Source organism: Vidua chalybeata, chromosome 9, assembly GCF_026979565.1.
Source record: "Vidua chalybeata isolate OUT-0048 chromosome 9, bVidCha1 merged haplotype, whole genome shotgun sequence".
Classification (NCBI taxonomy): Eukaryota; Metazoa; Chordata; class Aves; order Passeriformes; family Viduidae; genus Vidua; species Vidua chalybeata.
Genome location: NC_071538.1, coordinates 21,376,256 through 21,388,330, shown reverse-complemented (window position 1 = coordinate 21,388,330; position 12,075 = coordinate 21,376,256). Strand labels below are relative to the sequence as shown.

Below are 12,075 nucleotides of genomic sequence, written 5' to 3'. Positions count from 1 at the left end.
CACCAAGACAGTCTGTTAAATTAGTGAATAATGTTTCTTTCTCAGTTTCCAGATCAAGCAGCAAGACTACTTTTCCTTGTGATTCCTTAAAGGACAAGTAACAGGTTCTTAGCTGTACTCACCTGGGCATGTTTGAATCGTATAATACCTAGCAGATTTTTTTTTTCAAAAGATAAAGTAAATTTAGTTAATTTAGTAAGTGTAAACTTAATGTTTTCTTGTCTAGTATCTCAAACTGCATTTGAATACTTTCTTAGAAGATAACTTGGAAATACTGGCACACCAGAGAAATTGGATACAGCTTGTCAAGTTTGTTAAATGACATTTGTACTGTGCAAATTTTTTTATTGCAGTTGACTGTGCTGCAGTTCTACTTCTTGTTATTTATCTGTCTTGGAAGTAATTTTTAGTCAGTGATTTCTCAGGTCTCAATTACTACAGATATTGCTCAGGGTGTTATCTTCAGTAATCTTTCATGAAATATAGACATAATTGTATTAAGTTCTGTTTAATGGAAGTTCTTGTATAAAATTATTTGAATATTCTGTTTTTCACATAGCTTGCCATGGATAAGGGACTACTTTCAGTAGCTAATTTAGTCACTAAAAATGATTCAGAGATTGCTTAATTTTGTGAACTTAATAATCCCGCTAAATTTGACATTATAAACTGTATGAGGAGTTTTTGTCATGTTGTAAATTTTTTTCTGAAATTGTGAGGAACTTGATTTGAAGTTGTTTTTTCTCTAGGTTTATTTTTTGTAATATTTTCAGGGAATATAAATTGTCTTTTTGTGCCTTAGGAGCTGGTTCGAAAAGGGATACCTCATCACTTCAGAGCAATTGTTTGGCAACTTTTATGCAGTGCTCAAAGCATGCCTATTAAGGATCAGTATTCAGAGCTTTTAAAAATGACATCTCCTTGTGAAAAATTAATAAGAAGGGACATTGCTAGAACATACCCAGAACATGATTTTTTCAAAGAAAAAGATAGCCTTGGGCAGGAGGTCTTGTTCAACGTAATGAAGGTGAGTTGGTATTTCAGCCCTTGAAAATATATTAGCAAAAACATGCACCAGCTTGGGTTGCCTTGTACTTAGAGAACTTGCACCAGTTTCATGTGTTCTAAGTTTGTTTTAAACCATAGACACTGGGATGGTTTAAGAAATCCCATTTTAGTTTCGATGGCATTCCTGTAAGTTTTTTTCTATCTCACAAGGTAAAACCAAGTTTGCATTAAAACAAAGTCACATACTTACTTCTGATAGTGTAATGGAATGAAGTGGGCCATGAACTAAAGTAAACAGCGTTGCCCAAGACAACACTGGCAGTCAGAACTAGTATTCAGTTTGCAGGTATTTCTGAAGTGCACGTGGCAGGTACAAGCTAATGTGCATTTGTTCCAGTGCCCAAACACAAAATGAAAATGCCAAGGTAGCATTGTTTGCATTACTTAGTCTTCACTAGAGGTTAAACTTTGAAGGTCAAACTTTTCCATAGAACATTGTTTCAGTGGAAAAGTTGGCAGGTTTCCAAACCATAGTAATTTCCATAACTCTAAAACAAATGCCACCTGCATGGAGATCACCACATTTCATCCATCTGTAAATAAAACTGCAACACATATTTTTTCTGAAGACAACTTGTTTCATTGTCTAGTCTGTCTCCTATAAAAGTAGTACTTTGTGAGATTTATATGCCAGTGGTCTCTCTTATCTTTTAACAAATTTCTGCCTGTGGTTTTGGTAGGTATGCCTTAGTTTTAGCTTTGTACGTGCTCAGAGAACAGAGTTGGTAGCAGCAGGTAGAAATTAGAATGTCTGACTAAAACTTCTGGATACGATTTCTGCTCTTGTTGGATTTGGGGAAAGGAAGAATAAGTTATTAACAAGATAGCAGGATGAGCCATGATTACTTTTTATTGATAATGAGGTTTTAATTGTTGAGAGTTTTAACTTTGTTTTCCAGGCTTACTCTTTGGTGGATCGTGAGGTTGGATACTGTCAAGGAAGCGCTTTTATAGTTGGATTACTGCTTATGCAGGTAAAAATATTTAAAAATATGCGAACCTTTAAAATCCACGCTAGAATGCATAATATATTGTGGTTGTTTTTTGGGAATTTTTGCAATGGTTTTCCTTCATAATTTTGTTACAATGGAGTTGTCAAGGGCAGCTGTTTAGTCTGGAAATAAAATGAGATTTACTTTGTGTCATTGTATTTGCCAAGATACTTGTATTGGAGTGGGACAATGTATTTGTTTCTCAGAGCTAAGGTAGGATTGCAGGCTTGCAAACTGTTTTGGTGAGTGATATTTCAAACATAAATGAACTTCTTATTTCTCTTCTATTACATGGAATCTCGTCAGAGTTCAAATGAAACTACACAGTTGACTTGATTCTCTTAAAGCTTCCTCTGTGTTATTGGTTTTTGGTTTATGACAAAGTAAGGTATATAGTAAGAAACTACAGACCTCCATTTCAGTCTAGAAATTATTTGCTAGAATTTAATATATACAAAAGTTCATTGGAGTAATTGGCTGTAAATCCCTTAAAAAAACCAAAAACCTCAAAACAAACAAACCAGCAACCAAGAAAAAAACTCCACTGTGTGCATATGCACACACACACAAAGCCCCAACCCTAAATCCTCCCAGGCGTTTACTCTGATATATCATTATGTTTGTCCAGAGTTTTTACTGTGCTTTTTTGTTTTTTGATATAGATGCCAGAAGAAGAGGCATTCTGTGTGTTTGTTAAATTAATGCAAGATTACAGACTACGAGAACTCTTTAAACCAAGCATGGCTGAACTGGGCCTTTGTATGTACCAGTTTGAATGCATGATACAGGTACATACAAAATCTATCAAACTTGCTCTTCAGTAGCTATTAATAAGGAACTTGGGAGTTACAGCTCAAGAGCAGGCATGTCTGTTGGCTAACAGGCTGTACTCTTGACAATAGCTAGTTTCAGAACTTCACAAGTAAATGCATGTGGCTCTGTGAGCAATTTTTTTTTAACCTTTGGCAGACAGTGACTGGCTTTAAACACTGAAGCATGAGGATTTGTATTGCTGCAGTATAAGCGTATGAATTCTGTTTGGATTGAAGACTCTGAAAGTCAAAGTCTTCATAGTCAATTTATAGTATCTTAAAAGATGAGAACTGGTAGGTACCCTCATATCTAAAATTGAAATTGTTTTCAGGTTTGGAATGCAGGTTCTTCCTGGTCAGGCTGATGGAGAAAAATAGGTTTGTTTTGTGATCTAGTTTCTAACATGGTGATCAGGGGTGAGATATCACATAGCCTTAGATTTTGTCAACTCTTTTTAGTAGCTCATTCTAGTTATTACTCAGGGATTTACAAATTTGACTTCCCCTTAGGATCAGGAGGTGTTTTTGTTATCTGCTTTGCAGGGTAGACATTCTATAGGATATTCTATATTCTATATTCTATGCAACTTCAGTTGCATGGTTCTTAATAATGATGAGTCATATCTTTCCTAGTCCTGTTGCTAGTACAGACAGCTCCTACCTGTACTAAGTATCAATTACTTTCTTGTATTCAAAATTTGTCAAAAACACGTCTGCACTAAAACTACAAGCAGAAGCTTAACATACTTGTGTACTTTATTCCTCTTCTTTTCCAGGAACATCTTCCAGAGCTTTATGTGCACTTTCAGTCTCAGAGTTTTCACACTTCTATGTATGCATCGTCATGGTTTTTAACTATATTCCTTACAACTTTTCCACTACCAATTGCAACGAGAATATTTGATATCTTTATGTCTGAGGTAACTACTAAATAGTAGTCATATATTTCAAGAGTAGCTGTTGAAAGCAGTTATTTAGGTAGTGGTATAAATCCCATCATGATGGACCAATCTCACAGTCTTGCTTTTTATTTCTTATGCCGATCAGATTATTTTAAGGGAAGGTGTCTGTGTGTGCAGTTTGTCAAGGAAGAGCAGCCAAGTCACTGAATGTTGATATTGTGTGTAGCTTTGTGCTCTAAGCCTGTTCAAGTGTTCCCAAATCTGTTCTTTCTGGATGCAGCAGTGCATTAGCATTGCATGCAGCAGGGACATCCTTTCCTCAGTATTATGGTGAGTTTGCAGTGGAAAGTAATGCTGCTTTCAGGCCAAAGTTGAAGTTCATTGGGGATATGCAAGCCAAGAAGAGGGAGTATTAGTTCTTTTTATTGTCCAGATGATGATTGGTGCCAAAGAAATTTAGGGAATTATTCAATGTCATTATCACAAAGACACCTATGTTGTGTTTAGGATTAGAGCTTTGCATAATTGTAATTAGTAACAAATCACAGCTTATTCTTGCCCTGCAGTCAGCTTTTAGAAATCAGTAAGTCAAAGGTGGATCCTTTCAGATTGCCCCCAGGGAAGTCCAAGATGGGGTATATAGTGAGACATTCCTTTTTTTTTTTTTTTCCCCAGTAGTTTAACTGCATTGTACTGTGTCTGAAATTAAAACAGCTTTTTTGAGAAGTACTGGGGATTTTTCTACTAGATATACTTAAAATGGTTGATAGAGCTGACCTAGAGAATTCCTGTCATTTGAGATTTTTGCCTCATCACTAACTTCTCTGAGAGAGATGTCTGGTGTCAGGACAAATAGCCAGACTGCTTGTCCTTGGAACAAAAAAACACAGAAGCAATTTGTTGAGAGATTTTTTTCAGTAGCCCTTTTACTTGTGCTTACTTGGGTGAGATTTCCAATGTTAGTAAATAGTAGAAAAAGTCTGTACTGTTGACAATGGCATGAATAATTGTTGGATATTTTTTGACTTATCTTTTCAGGGTTTAGAGATAGTATTTCGAGTAGGTTTAGCATTACTTCAGATGAACCAGGCAGAATTACTGCAACTTGACATGGAAGGAATGTTACAGGTAAGCTATGGTTATAATATTTTTAAGAGATATCTGAAATGTGTAGTGTGTGTATATTTCCTTGCAGCTGTTAATTATATGTAATCTTGTACTCTGATTGCTTTTAGCACTTTCAAAAGGTCATTCCACATCAGTTTGACAGTGGTCCAGACAAATTAATCCAAGCATCTTATCAAGTCAAATACAATGCAAAAAAGATGAAAAAGTAGGTATTACATTTCGAAAAAATAGATTTTGCTGTTGCTGAGTTACTGTTTGTTTGCTCTTTAAAATTGTTATTCGGTGTTTCATTTTGAATTTTCCATCTTTACATTTTTTGGGGATTTTATACTATATAGACAGTTAAAACTGCAGTTCTGTCTACAAAAATGATTCTAAAGTAGTATTTGCTATTTTTCTTAAATATAATAAAGCTCTATCATTTACAAAAATCACAAAAAAGCATTTGAAGGTAACTGCAAGTTATGGGGAATTACAGTGCTTCTGTAAAAAGGAACTGAATAGGAAGACTGGGTAGGGGCTGGTTTTCTGGTGGAGGGGAGATGTTTTTTTTTTTTCAGGATGAAAGGAGATGAAACTTTTATGATCTGGCCTAAATGCTAAAGATTTTAGTTCTCAGGAATGGGAAAAATAATCAGTGCTAAAGAGTGCATTTATAGTCCAAATTAGTGCTGTTTAAAATATAAATTGATAGAACTTTTTAGTAATATTGACAACAGTAAAACAAATTCCATGTGGGGTTTGAAATCTTGAGAATACTGCTACTTGTTGCTGTTGTTAAGGTTAGTTGCATGTCTCTTCTGCCTTTGGTAAATTTTATTTTGATTAGCAAGCTGCAGATAGTGTGATTTGCCAGGGTTGAGTTGGTTGGGTCACCCATTGATTGTAAAGTATCCTACGTTCATTGTTGCACTGCAGGTTCTGCCCAGGGTCTTCCAAGCTGAATTTGTCAATCTTTTTCTTTTTTTTTTTTTTATGTCAGTAGCCTATGATCAGTAGAGTGAGCAGTCTTCTCTAAAAAATAAGTAACAACAAAGCTTTCAGGAAAAATCTTTTCTTTGCAAACCAGTACAAGTGTATGTAGTTGAAAATCCACCATTCCAAGTCTGAACTTCCTGATATGCTTTCTGTAGAGGCATTGTTATCTCAGCTTGTGGGTTTTTCTTGCCACTTTTTTCATTTGGTTTGCTGGGGAGAGGCTAAAATTGGTTTATATTTAAGGTATTTTTGTCAGATTTCTTTGCATCTTTTTTTCCAGGCTTTCCAAGCTCTGATTTCTTTTGGCTGAATCTATTGAATTGATGACTGTATTACATAAAGGGGTTATTACAGAGTAGCTCCAAATTGCTGCCACTGTAATGAATCCAAACAAGCTCCTGCACTTCAGAATGCTGGTTCAATCTGTTCATGTCTACTGAAATCTGTGTTTAAATTTAAGGTCCAGTCTAAGCATTTACAGGAGTGCATTTCAGAAGAAATATCAATAATCTGTATCTCTGTTCTACTGTTATTTGTTAGGTATTACACCAACAAGTAAATTATCCACAGTTTCTGATCATAATTTGCTATTTCTAATTTTTAGGCTAGAAAAAGAGTACACTACAATAAAGACAAAAGAAATGGAAGAACAAGTTGAAATTAAAGTAAGGAGCCCTCAACAAATTTATTTATTAATAAGTTTAATTCCCAGATGGGGGGGATTACAAGTTTGATCTCTGCATGTAGCAGGACATAATTAAGGTCCCCAAATTCTTTTCTTTCAGCATTTATATTTGGGATGTCTGTTCGTAAAGGACACCTACAGTGAAATTATTGAGACTTCTGGTGGACATTAAAAAAAAAAATCTTTAGGGACCAGCTGTACTTATTTTTTTAGTATTTCCTGCTGACAAAAGCTTAATAATAGATGCCCTCATTTATCAGAGGTTCTAAATATGCTGGCTTAGATGTTGGTGCTCCACACAGGAAGTCTGTATGACACATGTTAAGATAGACTTCATAGAGTGCACTTGAGTGGTTTGCCTTTGATTTTAAGATCTTGATTTTTCTTATGTGTTGGACCCAAATTGTGGTATCTTCTGTCTGCAGTCACTTTTTCTTTTGGAGCTTTTGCAGTTAATACAAACTGGGGGGGAAAAAAAGCCAAGCTGCCAGTGGAGTTTATTTTTCCCTTTTTACTAACTGACCTAATTCCTGTATGTACTTAATCACTGCATCTTTTTGCTTTTGTGACATAAATAGGCTTTTGATTCCCTTTTTTCCTATTTCACTTTTTTTTTTTAAAGCATGTTGTTTGATCTGGATTTTCTTCCTTGTGTTTTTAGCCAGTTCTATGAGAAAGGACAGTGGGAGAAATGATGTGGAAGTGTATTATATAAAACTTTGTTGAGGGACTTAGGTATAGCCTTCCTTCTTCCTGTCCACTGCTGGTCATTTTGCCTTTCAATATCAGTTTTTGAGGCATCAGTTCTTCAGAAAAATGGCTGTGAGATGCACCTGGGAGCACAAAGGTATTAGGAGCCTTTTAGGCAGTTTATTGTATCAGGCAGTAAGGCAGTTAGCAGCATGAATTCCTGCTGTAACAGCAGCTGAAATCAGATTTGCAGGGCTCAAATGACAGCTCTCTGCAGAACAGGACAAAGTAAAACCAAAGACAACTGTAACTTTAGATTCTAATATATGAACTCATTTCAAATCCTTTCCTGCTTCTTGCCACCACCCCCCCCTCCCAAAAAAGGAGAAAGCAAAAGACCTCCTCAAAACAAAAACCATGAAGCCCACTCCAAGAAAAAGCGACCAAAAAACCGCAACCAAACAATGCAAAGCTATCTGTTTCTAGGCCCTATTTTGGCCTAGAATTAATGTGTAAATAATTTCTAGGCCCTATTTTGGCCTAGAATTAATATGTAAATAATTTCTGACTTTAGCAGAGCTGCTTAGCAGAAGAGACTATGTTAGGGGAGATAGAAAAAGAACCATATTTTGAGTTTGCCTTTTAGCCTGGCAGAATAAATAATTTACTGAACTGATATCCAATGCCCTGTTCTGAGGGGCACAGATCTCTTCTATCTCAATGCTGACTGTTAAAATTTATGGGAAGTGCACTTGTACAATTTAGAGTCCAGTACAATTCTTTCTTACTTCTGGGACATTTGAGGTAATTCTCAGTATAACCTTACAGATTGAGGTAAATTCTTTTGAGGAAAAGGAAGGAGACCTTGTAGCTGCCTCATTAGTCTGTCCTACTGCAGGGAGTGCACTGTCATGTCCCTTAAGCATGAGGATTTTGAGTCTGTTTATGAAGGGGAAGCTGTCAAGTCTGGTGTGGGGTTAAGCCCAATGGTTCACCTGCAGACATACAGCTTTGAGCAAATACAGCATAAATGCTTTTGCTTAACATGAGATGTGTTCTCATTTTTGCTGTAGCAAGCTGTTCAAACTCATATTTTGAGCTAGTACATAATATGAAAGGATGTTAAGAAGGTCACAAATTATTTTTGTATTTATATTGATTTTCTTGGATATGATGAGATAAAAATATTGGTAGTTTGCTTTTATCAGACTTTCAATTAATAACTTGAGAAATGGATTTGTGAACTGTTTACCTTCCAGAGGTTACGAACTGAAAATAGACTCCTAAAACAGCGCATTGAAACACTAGAAAAAGTAAGTATGTTGGGGATTAGATTTAATCTCTGTTAATTTAGACTTTATTGATGGCAATTTCATTATATGAAATGGGAATCTCAGAATTATAGTTTACTGTTTTCCTGATAATCTCTGGTGTTTACTAGCAGTGCTTAGCCAAATAACATGGCTATTGCCAAGCAATTACAGTCAATGCTTTAAATATGTAAGGTTATGTCTACTTCTTAAGTGATTATAAAGTCAAACATTTTGACATACCCAGCTTGTGTTGTACTGTTTTCTTTCTTAATTAGAAGCATATGTTCAAAGTCCAGAAGACTTCATGAAATAGTGGACTGGTTGTTTGGAAAAAAAGGTCGTTGTGAGAGAATCCTCAGTTTTGAAAATCTGAAGTTGCTTGGTGTTTTTATGTAGGAGCAAAATGACAGACCTACCAATGACCAGAGAGATGTTGCAGCATTCATATTGGGAACAGGAACACTGCCATTCATTTGTTCTATGTGGTTTTGAGGTTTTGTGGCAATTTTGGGTACCTGGTGGGGAGAATATCTAAAGACTTACTTCTCTTATGTTTAGTCTGGAGTAGAGTTTTGTTAGGTTTTTTGATAACTGACTGAAACTTCAAAAGTATGCATAAGGATTGCTGTGGATACATTGCCAACTGTTCTCCAGTGGCCTCTGCTGTATCCTGGTATCACACCTCCTGTGGCAGATTGCATCTGAGCTGCTCTGCTCAGGAATGAGAGCATGCCTGTCCATCTTAAGCACTAGCAGGGACATCTTTCAACAAATGGAATTGAATGCTCTTGTGAGTTGCAAACAGTTGTTCATGGTAGAAAATGGTAACATTTCAATTAAGAGTGACATGATTGAAAGACATCACATTTAGCATGTTAAATCCCAATGCAATTTCTTGAAAAGAAGGTTGTCTATGTCTAATTAGTCAAAGTTTTCATAGTCAATTCTAATTAACTGGTTTCAGAATTTAGTTTGGAAAAGACACATAATAAGGACACATTGTGAAAGTTGTGACCAAAAATATAATTTTATGAACATTTTTGTTTCTAGTATTTGTAGATTTATAAAATGAATGGAAGAGAGTAGGCTCTCTTTAAGAATCTTGAAACTGTAGTGAATCATTTCAATGGTAAATATGTAATAGTTATTATCCTTGTTTTATGCTTAACTTGTAGAGGTTTGAATTATTTTCTTTTTTAAATTCTGAAGTCCAGGATGAACTGCTGCATGCTAGTGCTTTTGCAAATTCTGTGCTTAGAATTTCAGAGTTCACCTTCAGGTTATCCCAATCTGATTGGAATTAAAACAATTCAAAATTGGACAAGATTATCTATTAATAAGAATTCCTGAAGATAACTATCATCGCAGCATTTGAAAAACATCATAAAGTGTGAAAAATACATTAAATTATTCTGTTGGAAACTTACTTTTAAAATACTTTTCTATCATTCAAACCCATCTGATTTAGTTGTGATTTCCTTAGTGTACCTTAACTTCTAAAAAATAGCTCTTATCTACTAGTTTGAACGTCAGTTTTAATAAAAGCTTCAAGGACAAAGAAGGTCTATGAATAGATGTATTTCTCTGTTGTCGAATGTTCAAAAAATTGAGTGGTTTCAGGGGTGATAAAGTAGAAATTAATTAAATGGAACTGCAGGGCGGTAGGGCTTGTTTGTGTGAAAAAATGATTTTTTTTTTTTGCAAAATTTGGCCAGAAAAGAGAATCTATGAACTGCTCAATGAGTTACTGCAAGAGTTCAGTAAAACAGAACATTAGCTGTCATAGTTGACATTTCCTATTTGTCTGTCAGTTTGCACCATTTAACTGCCCTGCTTCAACTTAGTGGAAGCTGTAGTTCTGCATGAGTGCCTCAGTGCTTCGTGAAGTTCCTCTGTGCTCAAATTATGCCTTTGTTTCATGTCGTGGGGGGACTGTAGATTGTGTCTTGAATCTATCTATTTGATCCTATCAGATAATGCTTCAGTAACTTTCATTAATTAGGGAAGCAAGCCATTCATTAAAAGCACCCAGTCTCCTGTAGGTGAATTTAAAATGTTACAAAAATCTGGCTTTGAAACCTTTTTGTATCACAGATGGATTGTGTTAAATCTGTTGCAGAAAAGGCTGCTTCCTGGCACCTCTGGACAGAGTTGCTTTCATTTATATGAAGAGTTGTTAATTTTGCAAAAAGAGTTTGCACAAAAAATGGGTAGAATTTGGGCATTTTCTTTCTATCAGCTCTTGGTCTTTTTTGTCACTATTATCTGCCCCTTGTATTTTGGTTTCCCTTTTCCTCATTCCTATCTGAATTTTTCCTTTGTAGGAAAGTGCTTCCTTGGCAGATAGATTGATACAGGTATAGTCTTTTACTGTATGACTCTCTTCCTACTTACAAAAAAACCCAACTGCTTTAATGCATGCATATTTGCATGCTGTATTCTATCCCTGCTTTGCTGATTTGGAATAAATACAGAGCTAATGCATCTTGCTAGAAACTTGTTTAATTTTGTTTACTAAAAATATATAAACCCAATACCTGCACGTTATAGTAATTTTCCTAACCTATTGTAATTTTTGTACAAATTCCTGTGGCAAATGGATTCTATGACACTGTATTAACAATGAAATTGAATATTGTGAACCTCAATCTGTGCATGTACAACTGAGTAATAATGCATGAAAGGAATTTTCTTGAATGCAAGTACAAAACTGTGCTTGCTAAATGGATGCTAAACTTTGTAATAAAGTACTAAAACAGATGTTTAGTACTACTTGGTCCTAAAATTCCTACCAATTGTACTCTGTGCTGTTTGCAAAACCAATCTGATGAAATAAGCAGCTAAGCATCACAAAGGCAGTTTTCCTTGGATTTGTCATCAAGTGCTTAAAAAAATAAATTATGTCCTAAGGGACAAGTGACAAGGGCCCAGGAGGCTGAGGAAAACTACCTCATAAAACGGGAGCTGGCCACCATCAAACAGCAGAGTGATGAGGCCAATACTAAACTGGAGCAAGCTGAGAATACCATCAGGGAGCTCCAGCAACAGCAGCAATGGGTAAGGAGCCTGGCAGCACATCATCTCATTTTTTCCCCTCACATGTGTTTATTTTTCCTCATCATTATATGACATGGTCTCTGTGCTGTCTTTGTAAACCCCTGTTCATTGTGATTTGCATTCTTAAAATTACCCAAATTGGATTAAATGAAACTTTGGTCTGTTCTACTGATAGATGAGATTCATAACCCTGGATAGGTGTAACTTATGAGTCAATTAAAAAAACCAAACAACATATCCACAATGAAACACACCAAGCAAAAAAAAACAAAACAAACAAACAAACAACAACAACAACAACAACAAAAAACAAACCTCCAAAAAACCTACAAACCAACCCAAAACCCTTCCACCACAAAAGAAGAAAAATACTAACAAAACCACACATAAAACCTCTCATAGGTCTTAATGCTAAGAATCCAGTCATTGCAAGTTGTCACTCTGAATATT

The 12,075-nt window shown here is 35.5% G+C and overlaps 1 protein-coding gene and 1 long non-coding RNA gene across 16 annotated transcripts in view; one reads left to right on the top strand and one right to left on the bottom strand.

The window, feature by feature from the left end:
* LOC128791952 (uncharacterized) overlaps positions 1-12,075 on the bottom strand; it is a 60,625-nt gene that overhangs the window by 3,067 nt on the left and 45,483 nt on the right. For 8 of the 11 annotated variants that reach the window (XR_008432237.1, XR_008432235.1, XR_008432238.1 and 5 more), the window contains one exon: positions 6,561-7,398. The exons of 2 other annotated variants lie outside the window; for them this stretch is intronic. This is a non-coding gene — a long non-coding RNA (uncharacterized LOC128791952). One more of the 11 variants, XR_008432240.1, reaches the window with a different exon arrangement.
* EVI5 (ecotropic viral integration site 5) overlaps positions 1-12,075 on the top strand; it is a 72,292-nt gene that overhangs the window by 19,511 nt on the left and 40,706 nt on the right. For 4 of the 5 annotated variants that reach the window (XM_053949902.1, XM_053949904.1, XM_053949900.1 and 1 more), the window contains exons 4-13: positions 803-1,027; positions 1,968-2,042; positions 2,723-2,848; positions 3,649-3,792; positions 4,813-4,902; positions 5,010-5,107; positions 6,485-6,545; positions 8,515-8,568; positions 10,893-10,925; positions 11,479-11,625. In XM_053949902.1, coding sequence (XP_053805877.1) covers positions 803-1,027; positions 1,968-2,042; positions 2,723-2,848; positions 3,649-3,792; positions 4,813-4,902; positions 5,010-5,107; positions 6,485-6,545; positions 8,515-8,568; positions 10,893-10,925; positions 11,479-11,625 — 1,053 coding nt within the window. The remainder of the gene's footprint in view (positions 1-802; positions 1,028-1,967; positions 2,043-2,722; positions 2,849-3,648; positions 3,793-4,812; positions 4,903-5,009; positions 5,108-6,484; positions 6,546-8,514; positions 8,569-10,892; positions 10,926-11,478; positions 11,626-12,075) is intronic. The other variant, XM_053949901.1, reaches the window with a different exon arrangement.